Here is a 21,301-nt window from a genome sequence, read left to right as displayed (position 1 = left end):
ATTAGGTCAATGATTACTAGTGCCATCTAGTGATATTTCTAGCGAAATGTTTATGGCTTACAAAACTTGTTCATAGCGTTTGTAAATATAGCTAGTATTGGTTTGCTAATAAAGTTGAAGCAATTGAAATATAGTGATTGTTAGTGATGTCCAACACAAAAGAGAATATTTGAACTTTTTCCACTGACAAAAGAATCTCGGAAAGAAAGTTGAGAAAAAATATACAATTAAATTATTATTTAAATTGATGTCTTTTGTTGTACATGAAAAATATTTTTTTCCTATTCCCATGTTTATCTTAATTTAACAAGAAATTGCTTTCTTTAGATATTTGCAGAATAATGCTATTAATTTAGAACTTAATTATCAAGAAATAAAATCCATGCTGTTTTCAGAGATGCATCCCTAAATACGTAAAAGAATCTCAGGTTCCAGCTTGGCCCAAAGAGTTTAGGCCTGTGATATAAGTTCTTGAAGAGAATTGCCACACAATTTTAGTTTGGCATATTCACAATGAAAAAAGCTGATTTGTATTAAAGATTCAATTGGTGAAAATAACAAGTTTAACTAGGTCTCCCCCAATACTATAATCAGGGATCTACAAGTTATAATTCAATTTGATAGCAGTGTTCAGCAAATCAAGGGATTTTGGAATCCCATGATGATTATGCTACAGTGTTATATGTATTTATCAAATTGAAAACTCTGTAATTAAATTATTATGATAAATCAGGATTTTAGATATTTTTCTTTCATTTTCAGTCCATTTCACTATACAGGTAGTCCTCAACTTACCACCACTATTGAGCCCAAAATTTATGTTGCCAAGTAAGACTTTTTTAAAGTGAGTTTTTTTGCCCCATTTTATGACCTTTCTTTACCTGTCACATGATCTACTGCAACAGGCATAAACTTGAGTTTATGAAAAGTGGTCATGAATCATTTTTTCAAGTGCCACTGTAACTTTGAACTGTCACTAAATAAACTGTTGTAAGTTGAGGACTATCTGTGGTTCTTGGCTTACTAATTACAGTAGAGACCAGCAATTCCTCTATGCCAGGGGTAGTCATCCTTTTTATACGTACTGCCCACTTTTGTATTTCTGTTAGTAGTAAAATTTTCTAACCGCCCACCGGTTCCACAGTAATGGTGATTTTATGAAAACCCAATGAAAATATTTTAAAATAATGCTATGATTTTTTTTAAAAAGTCAATTAAATAAAAAAAAAAAGGAAAGTGCTTCAGTGTCAGACAAAACCCCTACCGCCCACCATGAAAGCTGGAACACCCACTAGTGGGCGGTAGGGACCAGGTTGACTACCACTGCTCTAGGCAATGCAGCCATAAGTAAAAATCACCTGAGCACCCTGATGTGTTCCATCAGTTCCAGCTGCTGTCATGAAGCAAATTGCCCATGGTATTAAGAATTAAACAATGTGACTAAAACTTCCTGTCAACTTCCCTATTGACGATGATTGTTGGAAGCAGGTTGCGAAGGTTACAGTAGCCAATCACTTAATATTTATAATTGTATATGCGCACTGGTTGTTCAGTGACTAAATTGCAGTGATGTGACCACAAGGATGCTTGCAATAACTGCAACTTCGAGGAAAGGTTGTAAGTCTTCCTTTTCAATGCCAGCATAACTTCAAACAGTTGCTATCTATATTCTAACCATAAAAGATTGGTTCTTTTGTTACTGTGAATTATTTCTGATTTTGATTCTTCTAATAGTGCAATGCTATGCATACATACCAAGGAGGAAATTTCACTCAATTCAGTGATTAGCTTCAATCTACGAGGAACGTTAAATTTGTTCAGCTATTTGAAATAGGAATTTTAAATTTTAGATTGGAATGTAGATACTGTTGTAGAGGAGTTTTGCTGGTGTGTATCTGTGAGTCCTTGTTGGCTCATGGCAACTGCCTGGAGAACTCCCTGCAGTTTTCTTGGCAAGATTTTTGAAAGTAGTTTGCCATTGCCTCTTTCCTAGGGATGAAAGAGAGAGTGACTGGACCTGATGTCACTTTGATGGTTTTGTGCCTAAGATGAGACCTGAACCGATGGTCTCCGGGTTTTTAGTTTGATGCCTTAACTACAACAAAGATGCTTTTTTCATAGACTCCAACTACAACACCAAATTGGCTCTCTTTAAACTGTTTATAATTCACCCTTTAGAGTATCCAGATAATTGAGGAAAGTAATCAAACATTGCTGAATTGTTTTCCTAACCTCTTGTTTCTGATATGTAAACAGTATGAATTTAGTCATTTTGAATGTTAAAACTGAAATTGGATTTATTTATTTAGTATATTTATAGGGCCGCCCAACTCACATAACATGATTTTGATTTTCCTTTCAAAGTTGCCAGGCCAGGATATATTATTAAGAAAGTCAAGATCGGCCTTTTATTTCTTCCTTCTTGGGGTTGTCCTTATAAAATTATTTATACTATACATTCTCTTGTAAAGTGATTGGTTTGGTCAGTTTGAACTTGAGTTATTCTGTTATAAATGAAATGAATACGCTCAAAGAAGCTTTAATGAGTTATCACTTCATTCATTCTTCATATCAGGAGGGCCTGCCTACATTGTAAACATCATGGTGATTGGTGTTTTTTCACTCAAAAATAACAAGATTAGATGCTCTTTAATACAAGTGTTTTATGATGAAGCATCTTAGAAAAGTGTGTTGGGTTTTGGCAATGGCTATCTTGATAAACAAATGATAAAAAGATGAAAAGCCAATATTTTCTTTTAAATATATACCTTTCCCTAAAATTAAAATTTCTTAAAATAGATGACAGAAAATGTCCCCTTTTTAGTATATTCAGTAAAAAAATCCAGTGAATAGTTGGGGTTGTTGAGTTGCTTGTGATCCCTGATGACTATATAAGAAAATTCCACTGTCAGTCTATAGCTCTTCCAAGAATATTTGTGTCCAAAAAACTATTTATCGTGTTTCCCTTCTTTTACTCCCAACAACATTGACAACCATAGTCATTTTTTCCAATCCATCTTTTTTTCTCACCACTTTGTAAAATTATATGGATTTCTGCTCATCACTTCAATGGAACAGTCAGCCATGGTCAAGGAAGGAATGATGGTTCCACCAAATCTATCAGAGTTCTATATCCTTTCTCTCATTTTTTCTCAGTGCTACTGTTTACAGATGTACATTAGCCCAGGTAAACCATTACATTAATTATCCTGAACTTCGTTGTTATTGAAGTATCCTTTCAAGGAAAGAGAAGTATCTCTGTATCCAGTGGTGGGTTTCAAATTTTTTTAGAACCTCCTGTAGGTGTGGCCTGTTTTGTGGGAGTGGCTTGGCAGTCATGTGACTGGGTGGGTGTGGCTTGGTCATATGACTGGGTGGGAGTGGCTTGGTGGGTCTTGTGACCGGGTTGGAGTGGCTTGACAGCCATGTGACCGGGTGGGAGTCGCCAACTTGCAAAATGTGGTGAAACTCACTTAACAACGCTCTTGCTTAACAACCAAAATGTTGGCTCAGAAACTGGCATTTGAAGCACGCAAGACTTAAAGCTGTCAAGTTACAAGACCCTTGCACCCCTAACCCTTTAGAAAAAAAACCCAGGGGTGTGTAAACTTGACAGCTTTAAGACTTGTGGACTTCAACTCCCAGAATTCCTACATACATACATACATGCATGCATGCATGCATACATGCATATGTATATGTATACGTATATGTATATATGCAATTTTTATGACTCACCAGCATCTGCATCTATAAATAAAAGTATGCCAATAAAATGTACATTCATTTCACTGCCTCCCATCTATGATCCAGCTAGAAGTATTCATCCATCTACGATTTTTTCCACATTTAAAATGACCTTCATTTTGACAATATTCATGTTACATTTAGCATAAAAGATAGGTAGTGGATATTGCATATCAAACATTTTGTATATCATTCCTCCTCCTCCTTCCTGCCCCCGTGCTTTGTTGGCAGCCACGCCTCCTAGGCAAGTTCAGGGAGGTCCTAGGAGGCTGGCCGCACCACACAAGCTACTGCCCGCGAGCGGCGATGAAACGGTTGGGGGAAGCGAGCGGGGGGGGGCAGGTGCTCCGTGATGAACCTCTTCTAATCGATTCGGTAGATTTGTAGAACCTCTTCTACCAAAGAGGTTAGAACTGGCAGAAACCCACCCCTGTCTGTATCTCTATACACTCCATCTCAATCTCTTTTATACGCCTGTAGCAGCATATTGCCAATTTTTATACTCCAGTCCAAGAAAAAAAACTATATTCATTTCTTTGCCTTAAACTTAATATTTAACATGTTACTTTTAATATATCAATGTTAATTTTAATAATGCTAAATGTTAATTTTAATTTTTGGATTTGAAATATTAACTTTTCTTTTTCACTTTTATTTTTATTTCCATAATGAACTCTTTTAGGACTTTTCTATTTTAACTAACAAAGTTGTCTATAAAAGTTTCAACCTCCAGGGTTTTTTTCAGTCCTTCAAATTTTATATTTGCTCTGTAATTTACAGATATGAGGACAATATTTATCTTTGTTTCGTTCTCAATCTCTAGATTTCATAGTTTTGTTCCATATTTGTTCACACAGAACTGTTAATGTCTAACTGTCTTCCCTTCTGCAGATTTAAGTAGATGAAGGGGCATTTTACCTGCACCTGGTGCTTTGGTATTTGATAAATGGTCTGTTATTTCCATTACAAGGTGCTTTGGTATCTTTCTTAACTTCATTTACCACCATGAGAATTCTTTCTTGACTACTCTTATGTAGCAAATGGTAATTTTTCTGGTAATTTCTCCCATCTTCTTAAAAGACCTCATTTTCTTTTTGTTTTGTTTTGTTACTTTTTTCTGTTAATTGATATTTTTGATTGAGGTACAGTAGCTTCCCCTATTCCTTATATAATTTTGAAAATTACTGTTCCGTCATTGTACATCCATCTTGCTATTGAAAGCATTTATCCTCCATCTTTCCTAAGGTATCATGATAACTTGCTATAAAAATCACATTAACCTTTTTTTTGATTTGGGGATTTTTTTCTCTCTTCAAACTTCATAGTGTTTCCTATGCCTCCCCTTGTTCCACAAATTCTCTTTCACATAAATTAAAAGTACCAAATCTGTTCCTCATGTCTGACTATATACCCTCTCTAAGTCAAATCTTCCAGGCATGTTTAGATTTTGAATTTTCTAAGTTATTTGACACCAATAAATTGTGGTCTGCTCTGCAATCTACACTGGACAGCATCTGGCTGACTTGATCAAATTTTTCTATTTTCTGTTTCCAATTACTTGATCCAACCGTGTCCATATAAGTAGTACCCAGTTCCAAAATAAGTAGAGCACCATATAAACACTGTTGGCATTAACAAAATCACAATAAATTAATTGTAAAAGGTAGCTTTACTTGGAACACTTCCATCCTGCAATAACACCTTTAACACCATCAGGTAACAACCTACTCAGGTCCTTAGGAAGGACTTGATAGGTGGGATAAAAATGCCAAATCCAGTCTAAACACTTGGCTGACTGTGTAACAAACCATAACAATAATAATAACTTGTTTCTGACAGCCAGACAATATTTACAGATTGTACCTATCTTCTGCTGCTTTGCCAGCTAATTAACAAGCAGTTTATGTGGGAATATATTAAAAAATTGATACAGTAACATTTTTAAATATTATGAATTTTAAAAAGCTATGATAGGGCTGAGATGAAATTTTACAGTCATTAAAAAAATCAAAAGGACTTCAAATGACTGAACTTATTTTGCTTATACCTGCTTGATTGCAATAGCATAAATTAAAGAATCCCTTCTTGAAATGTTAGGGTAACCAAGTTCTTTGGGAGGTTTTCAGCTGTCCCCAGGTTGTTCTATGTGTACACATAGCCACTTCATTTTATGGATGATCTTCGTATACCTGGTACCTGTATATGCACATGCAGTTTCAAAGCAGTCACGTGACTGCCAGAAGATAAGATTGTTTTAACATCAAGGAGTGCTTTACTGTGCTAATATACTTTGCAAAGTAACCTTACTGAATGCTTTGTGTAGCTCTTCTGAAAGCCCTGTATTCATTTTCACTTTATATTTTTTTTAAATGTAAATTAATTTTTTTTACATTGTTATAGGTTTTATTCAACTAAACTTACTTTTTCTTTCCTTTCCCCAGTTGAATATGTTGTGGAATATAATTATGATGCTGTACATGATGATGAGCTAACCATTCGAGTTGGGGAAACCATAAGGAATGTGAAAAAGCTTGAAGAGGAAGGATGGCTAGAAGGAGAACTAAATGGGAAAAGGGGCATGTTCCCTGATAACTTTGTTAAGGTAAGCATTCATTCTTCATTAAAGTTATTGATTAAGTTTATTTATTATATCTAAATTAAGAGCCATGGTGGTGCAATGGGTGCAATGCAGTACTGCAGGCTACTTCTGCTTACTGCCGGCAGCCAGCAGTTCAGCAGTTCGATTCTGAATGACTCAAAGTTGACTCAGCCTTCCATCCTTCTGAGGTCGGTAAAATGAGGACCCAGATTGTTGGGAACAATATGCTTACTCTGTAAACCACTTAGAGAGGGCTGTAAAGCACTGTGAAACGGTATATAAGTCTAAGTGCTATTGCTGTACTGGTGAGAATTTAGCTTGGAGATCAGAAATAATCAGAAAAGGGTTTTCGAAGAGTGGTGTAACATAGCACATTTACATAAGATATTTCAATGTGCTTTTTTTTTTTATCCTGCCTTTATTATTTTTATAAATAACTCAAGGCTGAACATACCTAATACTCCTTTCTCCTCCTATTTTCCATGGAGCAACAACCTTGTGAGGTGGGTTGGGCTGAGAAGTGAGTAACTGACCCAAAGTCATCTAGCTGGCTTTCATGCCTAAGGCAGGACTGATGGCATTTCCTTTTGTTAATATTTCTGTAGTGAGTAATCACTATATCCTTTCTAAATGTAGATGCTAGCTGTGCATTGAACTGAAAGTAGAATAGTAGGTATTCAATTCATGCTAATTTGATCACGATTAAAATAATGTCCTTGCCTTCAGTGGCCTTGTCTAGTCATGACCTTCCCATCCAAAATACTTAATGGAGTGCAGGAAATTGTGACATCAATATGTCCTGATGGGTAATAAAGAAAAGTAATAGGTTTTACTAGTGGATACTATTCCACTGATAGGCAAAAATCATTTTCAAAATTGATTTTCTGGAGCAAAACTAGAAATCTACCGAGATAGTTCCAAATGTTATTTATTTATCTTTTTGTAAAAATTCAAAAGTGTGGTGCTTCCATAATTTTAAGCCACGAAACATCACATGATTCAGGCTTCTTTGCACATATAGCATTCAAAATATGAACACAGTCACCCTGTTCACTAAAATATTGAAAGAGGAGTAACCAGGAGCAAACTACTCTATAATAATGTAATTATTCATTACATTACCTAAAAGTAATGGGATGAATAATTTAAAAACCAGTGATATTACAGCAAAAAAACCTCATATGCAAAATGATGATCATTTGTAGCTGGGGAGGGCTCAATTCTTAGTCATGCCTAAAAAACTTCTGAAGAAAGCCATGTCAGAATGCTGTTCCCTAGCAGAGAAGTGGCAGCAGAAAAGACCCTTGTTTTTCAGAGTGGGGACCAAACCTGAGCCCTCAGTTCTTAATCTCATTAGATGGGCAGAGTTGGTTCATCCCCAAATTGTCCTAATACATCCTTGATGAAACCAAGTAATTTAACCAAAATAGAACGTTGCAACCCCTTCCAAATTTCTAGCTGAAGAAATGTGAAGTTGGCATGCATTTGTGAATATGGATTTATGCTATTGCAGTACAACCTCTATTAACTGAGAAGGCAGATCCTCAGAGCTGCACAGAAACCCTTTTTTGTCCTTTTCCATCCTTGAGACAATAGAATGCATTTGTAGCACATGGCAAAACTGTGTCCGGAGCACTTGATCACGATGTATAGGAAGGTGCCCTTAGCATCCTCTGCAAGCCCCAACCTTGCCTATGTTTGCACATAATGGAAGCCATGATTTAGCAACTGCAGTGAATGGGTTACACAACACCTATAGGAAGGGTGGCAAATATAACTCCTTTTTTACTAATACGCGTTAAATAGCAGCACCAAAGAAGACTAAGCAAGCATTTTGGTTGAATTAACTTTAAAAAATATTTTAATACTTCTTTAATAATCCTTTTATATTCACAGATCCTAAACTCATAGGCATAAAAAATAAGAAATAGAAAGCATACCTCTAGGCTTCACAGGAAAAGAGATGTGAAAAGATCTGAGAAATATAAATAGCAGGTTCCTCACTGAGGATGGATGTTATTAATTTTGTAAAGTATTTTTGGAAAAGGATAATGGCCAGTACCATAAAGCTGCAGACAGATATTTTTCTTGGCGATTTGTACCACTGAGTACAAAGGGATAATAACTTTTGTGTGGCATGGAGGATTGTTGATCTTCCTTTACAGGTATAAATAGGTATCGCTACAAGCGTAGGCGAACCAGGAAATGTTTGCTTAGTTAATATTTGAACTTTGGCCACTGCAACAAGTAGGTAAAAAATTCTGCAACACATACACCTGGGTGTGTTGAAGCAAATATGTCTTTAGAGCCAGTAAGTTCTTTAAAAAAAAATCTTGCTAGAAGTTACTACCTAAACCTAGTTAAATCATGATGTTTTTATGTTTTAAACGATTTAGGGGATTATGTAATGTCACAGCATTGTCTAAAGGACTGCTTGTAAAAAATATATTATTTCAAGCTCAGACAGCTGTTTATTTTTCATAAACTTTATTTATTTGGATTTAGATAATGTCTTAATTGGGATATGGATTTAGACATTGCTTCCATTTTATGGGCTTTAATGAATTTAGCAAGGTAAAGTTAAGCTGCAGAATTTACTTATTGATTTCATTGTGCATTTCTTTTTTAACCTTGCTGAAAGGAGAAAACAAAGCAGGCAATTTTTAAGACGTTTTCAAATAAAAGTCAGGTCTTTTGGAAAAAACCCTGACCAACTCTTTAACTGTTGTTAAGGCTGAAACAAACAGAATGATTTATTTTCTATTGTATCCAGTTATTTAAATCAGCTTCCTTGTGGTAACTATGCTGGGAAACTCTTATTTTGGGTGAGGAATTTTTTATTGTATTGTTGGTAACTGAAATAATAATGTTATAATTTTTAAATTATTTTTATTCCTATAGTAGAGATTTTTTATCTCTTCCTGAGCTCTAATGGAGAAAGACATTGATGATGGGTTTGCTAGTATCCAATGCCAGCAAACCCAATTATCCAAAGTAATATAATCCATACTGTGAATAAGTGTTTTATATAGGTGATACTGGCAATTATGATGCAGTCCATAGATAACTGTATTAATTTACATTAATTTAAAATAACGTAGAGGAAATACTCAAATGTTTTCTGCTATCTGCACCAGGATAACCTTAAATTGTTACTAACCTGCTGTTCGCTATTTGCCAATGTAATGGTAGCTTCAATTTTTATAATCTGACTTGGATGTCATGTAAGGATATAAATAGTATACAGAAATGTATAGCTTGAGATGGGGGAAGCATTTCCTGTCAGGAAACCCAGATTGTATTATATAGCCAAAAGAGTAATGCAAAAATATTTGGAAAAGTACTTGCAAATGCTACAATCAGAACTGAGCATGTATTATTCAGTGACTAAGGAATATTGAATGAATAGTCCAAAAATGGAAAATTAGGAGGAAGTGGAACGGAATGCATTGGAAAGGAGTAGACTGGATTCATGCTCCTCCTGGCTAGTTAAGGATTCCAAGGAGATGCCATGTGAATGGTTCCAAGCAGTAGTCTCATTATGGGTGGGGGGTATTCTCCCTGCTTGAATGGGGGTAGTGGTGCACCCTTTTCTTAAGAGTCCATCCTTGAACCCAAGATCAGCGGATATTTTTTGTCCTCTCTCCAGTGTTTCATTTTGTGGAAAACCAGCAGGAAGTTTACTTGCCTAACAACTAGGACTCAGTTAATGGTGGCAACTGAGACTGAAAGCATTGCCATCATTAAGCGATGTAGTCAAACTTATGACTGCATCTCTTAATGATGGGAATTCCAGTGCCAATGCCAAGGACTGTTCTGTAATCACAATTCACGCCAAGCTGAGATAGCATTGGTGGTGTGTGCAGATGACTTCTGGAAAGGTTAGACTTGGGTTGGTACATCCATCCTGGCCTTTCTGGATCTCTCAGCATCACTATTTTCTAAGGTAAGGTTGGAGCCCAGCAAATATATGGGAGAGTGCTTTGGGTGGGGCAGGGCAAGGTTTAGTTTTTGCTGATAATATTATTGCCCCTTTTTGAGTGGTGCTATGGCCTAGAGGTGAAGATGCTCACCTTCCACTTGGAAGGTTGTATGTTCAATCCTAGGCAGTAACAGATGTTTTTCTATCAGAGCTCAAAGAGAAAATATCTGCTGCAAACTCCATGTAGACTTTGGGAAGGGCATCTGGCCAGTAAACATTCAGCATCTTTCAGTCGCTGTGACATCACCCTGATAAAAGGGATTACAAGGGTTGTAAAAGAAAATATTGTCCCTTTTTGTGCTTTATTGTTGTGAACTGCCTGGGGTTGTTGTTTAAAAGTCATGAAGCCATAATGGCATTTTAAACAAATAAAATAAAACATGTTCATAAACAAAACATTAATCCTTTTTTCGGGGGGATGTTAAAATAATATTCTAAGGTATATTATGCAAAAACAACACTCCTTTCAAAGAGGATGGTCTTTATGGATAAGTATTGTATAAGGGAATCTGAATGATTTTGGAATGTAGAGATATGTGAACTTAAAATCCTTGGCTAAATTGCTTCTGCTCAACCTTTCCAGGTGTGTGCCTGTCAAATGTGCTCATTTTTGCAATTTATATTTGTATGGCAGGAAAATGACACTAAACATATTACATTTATTTTCCTATGAACCAGACAGTTAACATGGGCAATTAATTTCCCATTATATATTTACCAGGAAATTAAAAGAGAAACTGACTCTAAAGAAGATGCTTTGCCAGTCAAAAGAGAGAGGCATGGAAATGTGGCCAACCTTGTTCAGCGTATGAGTACTTACGGGCTTCCAACTGGAGCATTCCAGCCTCAGGGTAAAGGCTTCAGAAGAAGTATGTATTGTAGTTGATTTCTCCAGTACGGTACTTTTTAAATTTTATCTCTCTCTCTCTCTCTCTCTCTCTCTATCTCTCTCTCTCTCTATCTCTATCTCTATCTCTATCTATCTATCTATCATCTATCTATCTCTATCTATCTATCTATCTCTATATATCTTATCTATCTATCTATATCTATCTATCTATATATATATATATTGTATTTTTGAATTGATCTCTTTATTCATAAAGTGGGAAATTTGAAAGCTCTATTTAGAGAAACCCTTTAAGTATGCATTAGTTGCAAAAAGAAACAAGTCAGAGTGACCTATCTATTCCTTTCCTGCTTTCTAGGGAAAAAACAAATGGGATGTCCTTTCTTACAGGGTACTCTGAACATTATCCTTTGCTAAGGGTAGGTTCTGGGTAGCAATAGCTGGAATATTAAACATTCCAGTCATCTGTATCTCTAATCCATTGGAATGATTTTTTAAAGAAATATAGTCTTTGGTGCTCTCTGAGCTTGGTTGTTGCTTGCAAAAATTTTATTATCCAGCTAGGTAACATCATCAGTACAAATGAGTGTGGATTTTGCTCCGTGTTAACTGTAATAGCTTGCTCTGTGTCAGCCCAAACCAAAAGATTATGCAGCGAGATCCAGTTGAGTCAAAACCTTCATTTGCTTAGATCTAATGGGCAGAATCTTGCCAAACTAAAACTATAATCTTTTAATCTACTAGACATATCTTGAGAGATTCTAGGAAGTGGTTACCTTCATTCCCTTCTCCCCTTCCTGCCTCATCCACCATAGGACTGTCGTAGTCATAGTCTCTTAATCTGGGTCTCTCTCGGATAAAGCTCTGTGTTTACTAAAACTCTTAATCTATTGATTCTCCAGTGCTCATTCCATCACACCTGCCAGTTTTGTTGGGAGTATGGTTTTCTTCTTGGTACTTCCTTGCTTCAAGTATTTTCTACTTGATTATTTGTCTATTGTTAATCCCTGTTTATTTATCAGGGTGTTGGCCACTGGAGAGGATATGTTCTGGGATATTTTTTGTTAGTTTTTTTTGGGGGGGGGGGTTAATTGCTCTTTTGAATAGTTTATCTCTACAGTATTAGGTAGATATTGATGGCTCATTTATCCGAGCTTCCAATAATTCCCTAGCATTTAGGGATTTAGCTTGGTCCAAAACACCTGCAGTTTCTGAGCTGTGGGTGTATCTATCCATGTATTGTGAGATTCAGCAGTTTTGATTGTGTCTTTTGATTGCTAGTTGATATTCATGGATTCACACTGCTAGTCTTCTGTCTGTCTGTCCTATACACAAGTAGTCCTTGTACTACCACAATTGGGATCAGAATTTTGGTCACTAAACTATGCAATCATTAAGTGAGTCATCACATGACTGGACCTGATTCTATGACATTTTATATGGTTGTTAAACAAATCACCATGGTTATTAAGTGAATTACGTGGTATTTAAAGAAATCACATTGTTATGTGACTCTGGCTTCCTCATTTGACTTGACTTGTTGGAAGCTGGCTAGGGAGGCTGCTAATTGCAGTCACGTGACTTTCCCCAGACACTGCAACTGTCATAAATACACAATGATTGCTGTGCACCCAAATTGCAATCACATCGTTGCAGGGGTGGTGTAAAAGTTGCAACTTTGAGGATGGAATGCCAGTCACGTTTTCCAAAGCTGTTATAATTCTGAACTATGTGAGGACTAACTATAGTAGCTCTTACAGCCCTTCTATGTATGTTGCAGATGACTCCCTGTTTCTTTTCTGAGGCTACTTTCTAAAAAAGGAACAAATATAAGAGGAAAAATATTCCAAAATTCATTTCCTGCGAGGCTCTCTTTAAGCTAAAATAAATTCATGAAATAGAGTTACTTCATGCATATCTAGTAATAAAGCAGACTGAGAGTTCAAATGAAATTACTTTGATAGACCTTAAATCACGATACAAGTTGATAGCTATACATTAGAAGATGGATTAAAGGTTTTTTTTTTGTCAGGACCAGTTTTATATTCTTAATTTTCTTGCATGTTAGATTCAAAATATTGTAGTTGTTAGTACAGAATGCAGTGCACTTTTAAGTTGGAGAAGTAGTATTGGAGTTTGGAACTAAAAGGCCCAGATACGAAAGAAAATTAGATCTAATAATTCAAATTAATTAACCACGATTTTCAAAATTTGTATTCATGTTGAATAATCCTAACTAATTTTTTTAAAAAGAAGAAAACCACATTTTCCAGCACTTTGTACCCAGTTTGCTGGCAAAGATTCTAAATTCCTGTGTTAAATTTGGGAGGATAGTGTGCTACAAATTTTGATTGATTGATTGATTGATTGATTGATTGCTTTTATTTATAGGCCGCCCTTTTCCCTGAGGGGACTCAGGGCGGCTTACAACCTATAGGGAGGGGATACACGTAATGACATGTACAGACAATACACAATTAAAAATAGAAGCAACATTCATTCATCATTCGGGTGGGGACGGATCCCAATCTTTAACCCCAGGCCTGGCAAGATAGCCAGATCTTAAGGGCTGTGTGGAAGGTCTGGAGGGTGGTGAGGGTACGACTCTCCACGGGGAGGTCGTTCCAAAGGGTCGGAGCTACTACTGAAAAGGCTCTCCTCCGTGTAGTTGCCAGTCGGCACTGGCTGGCAGATGGAACTCGGAGGAGGCCTAATCTGTGTGATCTAATCGGTCGCTGAGGAGGTAATTGGCAGGAGGCGGTCTCTCAAGTACCCAGATCCACTACCGTGAATTTTTTGGAATTTTATGCCAAAATATATGTATAATTTTAAAGGAATTACAAATCAATTTATTTCTTTTATAGAGCAATGAACGTTTTACATCTACTCTTATCATTTAAGTATCCTTAATAATAAACAATAGAATCTTGATGTTTTAATGAAACTTTATTTTGAATAACTTTTCTTATTATCAACAGGGTCCAAAAAGCGACCATGTAAAGTTCTGTTTGCATATACTCCTCAGAATGAGGATGAGTTAGAACTGAAAGTAGGTGACATTGTAGACGTGAATGAAGAGGTAAGCTATTTTAAAGAATTTTTGTGAAAAATTAAATCTGAAAGTCATAATTGAATTGAACTCTAGCAATGTCTGTTTGCTATTACAATTCCAAACTATCAAAAAGACAATGACTGAAGATTTCTATCTTACAGTTAAATAGACAATGATTATAGTCCTTATTTATGACATTGTATATGCTTGAAGGACTCTGAAAAATTGAAATAGGAAAGTTAGGTCTGATGGTGTTACTATACAGAGATTTACTGTAGTAATTAAAATACTGGAAATGAGAGGCTCATTAAAACTTATGCTTTTTAATAAAAAATGTATTACTCTAAAAAAGTGCCAATCACACTTCTGATTTTTGTCTGCCATTGACTAATATAGCTCTCCTTCTACAATTCTATTAAGATAGGGAGATCCAAATATCTATTTTGACCTGAACGGGGGTGTCAAATGGCACGGCAGTGTCACATGACATAACATGTTCCCCCCCCCTTCGCTAAATCAGGTGTGGGCGTGACCAGCGCATGAAGCATCCGGCCCACGGGCTGTGAGTTTGACATCCCTGATCTAGAAGTATCTCAGTTTAATTTAAAGAACCACATAAACCAAATTCAAGTTCATGCAGTAGTATAGAGTAAAAAAATAATTGTTTTAGCTATTTTCATTTCTGGCTTGCTTTCACTGTGAAAAAGATAAAGACTACAATCGACTCTATATAAATAGCTTGTTTACCAGCTGCTTGTGTGACTTCAGAATTACAGTGGAGCTGAAAAAAATAACTTTGTGACTAACCATCTTCAATGTGTTTGTCTTGGTCACGTATTTGCCATTATAGTTAGTATGCATTGTCCTGTGCCTGACCCATTTTGTTTTCTTTTTTCCCCCTCTGGCAGAGGGAAGAGATTGTTTAAAACAATTGATCTCTTCCTGAGCTGTTTTCCTCTGCAGTGCTTTTCCAAAAGGTGCTAACTGCAATTTAACAAGCTCTGCTTTGTTACCTTAATTATCTGGCTGCCAGCTGCTGCCTATAACTGACAATACATTAATAATTTTCACACCTTGGGCTTTTGTTTTCCTCCTAACCATGGGTACTTGAAGTCACAAATGCATTAGGCAGATAGCTGCTGCTAGCACATTCCTTTCCATGTGTATTCCCCATTGTGTGCCTGTTTACTCTCTTGTAATCCCTTCCTCTCCAGTAATATAAATACCAACATTAATTCCCTTCTTGCTAATTATCCCAGTGCTGATTTGAGCATTCCAAAGGGCAGGGAAGTAAGAAAAAAGAATGTAAGAAAGTAAGGAAAAAGGAAGTAAAATCATAAACACGGAAGCAGTCACATAATTTCTTCCTAATGACTGCATCACTTAGCCACTGAGTACCAGTGCCAATTGTGGTGACTAAATGAGGAGTACTTGTGTTGCAGATTTTTCAAAAGGACCATCCTCAGGAAAAACAAATGTGCTACATATCTTACAAACCATTGAAACAGTTCTCAGCCTTCTAAGAGTCAAAAAAATCATTCCCCAGCAGGGGGTTTCTCCTTCAGGCCCACTTAATGAGGATTTTGGGTTTTCCCCCAATCCATCCAGGGCCTCTATGGGATCCTCAGTCCACTCCATGGCTGAGGATTCCTTTGAGGATATGGATTCTGGAGCTGAGGAAGAGTCCTTGGCTCCTTCTGAGTTAGAACCTCCCCCTCCCCAGGGTCAGGAGGTACTGTTATCCAAGGCCATAGAGGATGTAATGGCTCGTGTCGTATCTTGTGGCATATCTGATGGCATGCAACAGCTGGCAGCCAAACTGCCAGTGGTAGCACCCGCCCCTACGGTCAGTGGCACAGCCAAGCCTAAGGCCCCTGTGGCTAGGGAAGCCTCTCCAATACCCACAGGAATCAGTGAAGTCTCTGACTTAGAGGAGGCCGAAATAGAGGCTCCAGTTCTCTCTGATGATGAGAACCCCATCACTGAGCAGGCCATTGGTCCAGGCTCTTCAATCCCGCCATGTTTAGGGCCATTCTCACCAAGGCTCGGGCAGCGGGGCCCCAGATGGGTCTTCCAGCCCTGGCAGCCAAAGCTCCTTCAGATCAGGGCACCAGCGAGACAGTTGGACCCCAGGACCTGGGCGCAGGCTTGTTTAAGGAGGTGCCTCCGCCTCTGGACTTAGTCCCAGCCCCCAGCTCTTCCTTGACATTATCCAACGGTAATGGGCCCAACCGGGATCCATGTCGAATCTCAGTGGGATGGACAGAAAGCTCTATACTATGGAGGTTTCCATGGAGGAGCTACTGAAGCTCCCCCAGGTGGATGACCCTATTGTGTCCCTTACCGCTCTGTCTTCCCTTCCTGCCGATCTGTTGGAAGGCCTTAAAGCTGAAGACAAGAGGGCAGAGTCAGCAGCTCACAAGACCCACCAGGCTACTGTCTGGGCCATGCAGGCTTTTTCGTCCTCTTCCTATTTTGGCAGGACAGCCCTGTTCTGGCTTCGGAAGTTGCTGGCAGGGCTTCTAGCGGGAGACACTAGAACCAGGCAGGACGTCAATAAGATCATTGCGGCTGTGGAGTACTCTGCTGACGCCTCACTAGCGGCCACAAGGTTTTTCTCTAGGGCCCTGGCCTCCAATGTCACCTCGAGGCTTCAACACTGGCAGGCTGATGTGAAGGCGAAGTGGAAGGTGGCTTCCGCTCCCTTCAAAGGGGGGAAACTCTTTGGGGAGGCCTTGGACCCATTCCTAATAGAGTCCAAGGATAAACGCAAGGTACTCCCCACGATTACCAAGAAGCAGGAGCGTAAGGGTCAGTCCTTTCGTAAGAATTCCTTTCGGAATACCGAGCCCTCTACCTCCTCCAGTGGCCTCAGTCGTTCACATGTTCCACCCCAGGACTGTTCCCAAGACAGGTCTTCCTTTAGGGATAGGGGCAGGCAACAAGGGAACAGCAAGCAATTCCGAGGGCGTTATTCTCACAGATCCTTTCGGAAGTCTAAGTGACCGTCACAGAGCTCCCCCCCATAGGCGGCCGTCTCCAACTCTATGCCGCCCAGTGGGAGGAGACCACGACGGACAGTTGGATCCGAAACACAGTCCGTCATAGGTTGACCCTGGAGTTCCTGTCCCTTCCCCAGAGAACCTTTATCCGCTGTCCCACCTGAGTGGCAGTCAGAGGCCCTTCTGAAGGGCAGTTGCTTCAGGGAACCAGAGCGCCTGATCATAACTACAGACACCAGCCTCTTTGGCTGGGGTGCTCACCTACGGACTCTGGTGGTTCAGGGCCGATGGTCGCAGGCGGAGCTCACCCACATCAATTGGCTAGAGCTTCGGGCGCCATTGCGCCATTTCCACAATCAGGTCAGGGACCACGATGTACTGATTTTGACCGACAACATCGCCGCCAAAGCCTACATCAATCATCAGGGCAGCATGCGGTCCTTGGCTCTTATGTCGGAAGCGGAGACTCTGGGTCGCTGGGCGGAGAGACATCTGGCCTCGATACAGGCGGATCACATTTCCAGCATGAACAACGTGACACCGGACTGGTTAAGCAGAACCACCATCCAAAAGTTGGAGTGGCGACTCCACACGAGGCTATTTCTCCAGCTGCCCCAGAAGTTCGGCCGCCCAGTCGTTGACCTGTTCGCCTCACCGACCAACGCGCACCTTCCCCGGTATTTCACCAAGTTCCACTGCCCCGGGGTGGAGGGCACAGACGCTCTTCGGTCCCGCTGGCCTCCAGGTTGACTGTATGCCTTCCCTCCTCTTCCCCTGATTCCTCCTGGAGGAGAGAGCGGAGGTGTTGCTTGTGGCTCCTCACTGGCCGAGGAGGACTTGGTTTGCCGACTGGTCAGCTTGTCGGTGTCCCGACCGTGGCGCATATCTCAGGAGCAGATCTCCCTCAGCCAGGGGGCTGTTCAACATCCGGAGCCTCAGTGGCTACAGTTGGCCGTCTGGCACTTGAGGGGGACCTCCTGAGGCTTCACAGTTCATCCGGACTATTCAGGCATTTAGGTGGCCTTCCACCATCAGAATTTATGAAGCGACTTGGTCGTCCTTTTCGCAATGGTGCCTGGGCCACGAGATCACTGCTTCCTCCGCTACCATACCACAATTTCTGGACTTTTTGCAGGACAGTTTGGACAAGGGTCTTGTGCCCAACACTCTCAGACGACAGGTGACCGTCTTGAGCACCATTCTGTCCACAGACTCTCAGCTACCACTTTCTAGACACCCCCAAGTTCGGGGCTCTCTAAAAGGGGCTTCCAACATCTGTCTGCCCACAGTCCACAGATACCCCACCTGGGACTTGACTATTGTTCTGCAGTCGCTTTCCGCAGCCTCCTTTGAGCCGTTGCGGATGGTGGATCTGCACCACCTGACCCTGAAGACTGCCTTTCTAGTTGCCATCACCTCGGCAATGATTTGTTCCTTGTCCAACATCACTATTCCTTGCCTCATATGGTCTGACCATTTATATATATGTACTAGTCCTACATATTCAATGTACTCCTGAATTCCTACATATCTCTGATGGTATTTTTGCTCTAATGGTGAGAACAGTGAGCATCTTTACTTTTCATGTTAGAGGTAATCAATATCATTTTTCTCCACAGGTGGAAGAAGGCTGGTGGAGTGGGACTTTAAATGGCAAGATGGGCCTTTTTCCTTCTAACTTTGTAAAAGAACTAGAGATAACAGATGATGGAGAAATACAAGAAAGCTTAGAAGACACAGGTAATAAAATGCAGGTGGATTAATTATCTGAATTTCTTTTTTGTCAATTTCAGGCTGGGGTTCAATACAAAGACCGCATTGGTCATATTTGCTGATGACCTGATGGAGTATTGGATGCATCCTTGCTCTCCTTGATCTTCTCAGTATCTTTTTATACTGTTGATCATAGTGTCCTTATGGACCAACTGCAGGGCTTAGAAGGTGAAGGCACTGTAATGTGGTGCTTCTCCTCCCTTTCTCAGCAGTCAGTTCCAGTTAATATTGATAGGAATAATAGAATCATAGGGCTGAAAGGCACCGTGGTGGCCTTCTAGTCCAACCAAGATGTTGCCCTCTGCCCCTCAACTATGGGATACCTTAAGAATCAATACTTTCTCCTTCTGTTTACCATTTACATGAAACTGCAGGGAGAGGTCATCTATTGTTGGAATGTGGTGCGTGTAATACTTTACTGGTTAGCCATTAGGTCATTAGGCAATACAAGATACAGAATAGTAATAAGATCATGTGTTAAAAAATAGAGTATAAGAGATAAGTAAAATGGAGTACTGCAGTGTGTTTCAAGGGGCTGCCCTTGAAGACCACTCAAAAGGTTCAACTTGTCCTGAATGCAGAAGTGCACACAGTATTGAGTGTTGGTAGGTTTGCCCACATTGCACCTCTATTGCATGAACTGCATTGATTTCCAGCTTCTTCCCGGGTACAATACAACATGATGGATATCACTTTTAAATAGCATGGAATCTGACTATTTGCAGGACAACTCTCTCTAAGAATATCTGCCAATATCTCCATATTAGATAGGAAAGGTACCCTCTAGGTTCCTTCTCTGAAATCCTGCCACTTAGTGGTATCTCAGAAATGTGCTTTTTCAATGGCTGCCCCGACTTTACGAACACATCCCCCCTCCATGATTTGACAGCCCCCACCTTTTTAATTTTTGGAAAACTATCAAAATATGGCCTTTTACCCAGGTGCTGAAGTAGAATAGAATACATAGACGAGATTAGAATAAAGCTAATTGGAATTGGCTGGAGGGCATCCTAAGGGTATGATTAAGGTTGTCGCTATTATTTTGACCATTTTATGGTTTTATGGTTATGTTTTATAGTAATTGAATATTATGTCTGTTGTGACTGGCCCAGATTTGTTTAAGATGAACAGCCATACAAATCCTTTATATAAATAAAAGAAAATGCAAATCATACTTCAATGCACCCATATAATTTAGCCCATTCACATCCGTCATCAATATGTGAAAGATATTTAGGTATATTTCTAGCTAGGCAAGTGAGTTTCAGTGTCCTGTCCCTGTACCTGACTGTCTGGATGGGGAAGAAGAAATCCAGGCTTCCTCATGCCAAGACTGAGTAGTTGTGAATTTTTCATTTTCCCAGATCTGGAGTCTTTCCTTCTTCAGACTTAAATAGACTTGCACTAGTGAACAACTTGGAGGGGTGTGTGTCTTGGACTCACATGTTTTTCTCAGAAAGCCAAGTTATTTGTGGGACTACCTATTTTCCACAGTTTTCTCAGTCTGGTTGAATTGATCTGCTCGGTCAGTTCTGTCTATTAGGACCCATACCTTCTTCATTGAAGCACCTGTCTTCTAAAATGCTATCCCCCACGTCCCAGCAATCCACATAGTTCCCATTTGGATGATGTTCTGGATGTGTTTAAAAACATGACCTTGGAGTAGGGTGCTTGTGGAGCCCCTGCTGGTTGTATTTCTTGGCTATAGAATATGGCTTGTTCAATGCATATAATTTTTTTAAAAAAATTCTATTTTTTAAGAGTACACTTCACAGAGTCATTCTGAAATTGGACAGTTCCAAACTACTATTAATCTAAATCAGTAATATGTAGTATCATTTATATGGAGTGCAGTTAAAGATTAGTTTTAGTTAATTGCATGTGGTGCTTAATTTCAAGCACATTTATTACTCCATCTAGAGATAGTTTGCTGAAAGCTAAACATATGTAAGTATTTGAAGAATTCGAATTTATATGAGGTTCCTCATTGTTTAGAAGCAAACTTGCACATTTTACTGTATAGTCCTACTGAGATCCAACTTTGTTTTGATCAACAGCCTCTCATGATAGTGTAATTGTCATTACATATTGCTACATTTGATTAAATATGTCAAGGATAGACTCATCTGTGTTTAGGCTATTCCTAGATTGTCTCCAAGCCACATTCCCGAAAAGGTTAATTGCTGTAATTAATATTTCCTCCATATCACATATAGCCTTGGGAAGGGAGAATCACATTTGGAGAAGAGAATCACATTGAAGTAAGGGCTATAACTTTATTCCCTTTGGGCTCTGG

The 21,301-nt window shown here is 39.1% G+C and overlaps 1 protein-coding gene across 1 annotated transcript in view; it reads left to right on the top strand.

The window, feature by feature from the left end:
* The window catches only part of CD2AP (CD2 associated protein), an 81,993-nt gene that overhangs the window by 13,410 nt on the left and 47,282 nt on the right, over positions 1-21,301 (top strand). The window contains exons 2-5 of the mRNA XM_087716730.1: positions 6,189-6,349; positions 11,050-11,197; positions 14,157-14,257; positions 18,852-18,972. Of these exons, the coding sequence (XP_087572856.1) occupies positions 6,189-6,349; positions 11,050-11,197; positions 14,157-14,257; positions 18,852-18,972 (531 nt within the window). The remainder of the gene's footprint in view (positions 1-6,188; positions 6,350-11,049; positions 11,198-14,156; positions 14,258-18,851; positions 18,973-21,301) is intronic.

The sequence above is a fragment of the Thamnophis sirtalis genome, unplaced genomic scaffold (genome assembly GCF_051295495.1).
Source record: "Thamnophis sirtalis isolate CommonGarterSnake01/CBP01778 unplaced genomic scaffold, rThaSir2_p1.2 scaffold_5, whole genome shotgun sequence".
NCBI lineage: Eukaryota > Metazoa > Chordata > Lepidosauria > Squamata > Natricidae > Thamnophis > Thamnophis sirtalis.
The sequence above is the reverse complement of the archived record's forward strand: the minus strand, read 5'-3'. Positions and strand labels throughout refer to the sequence as shown.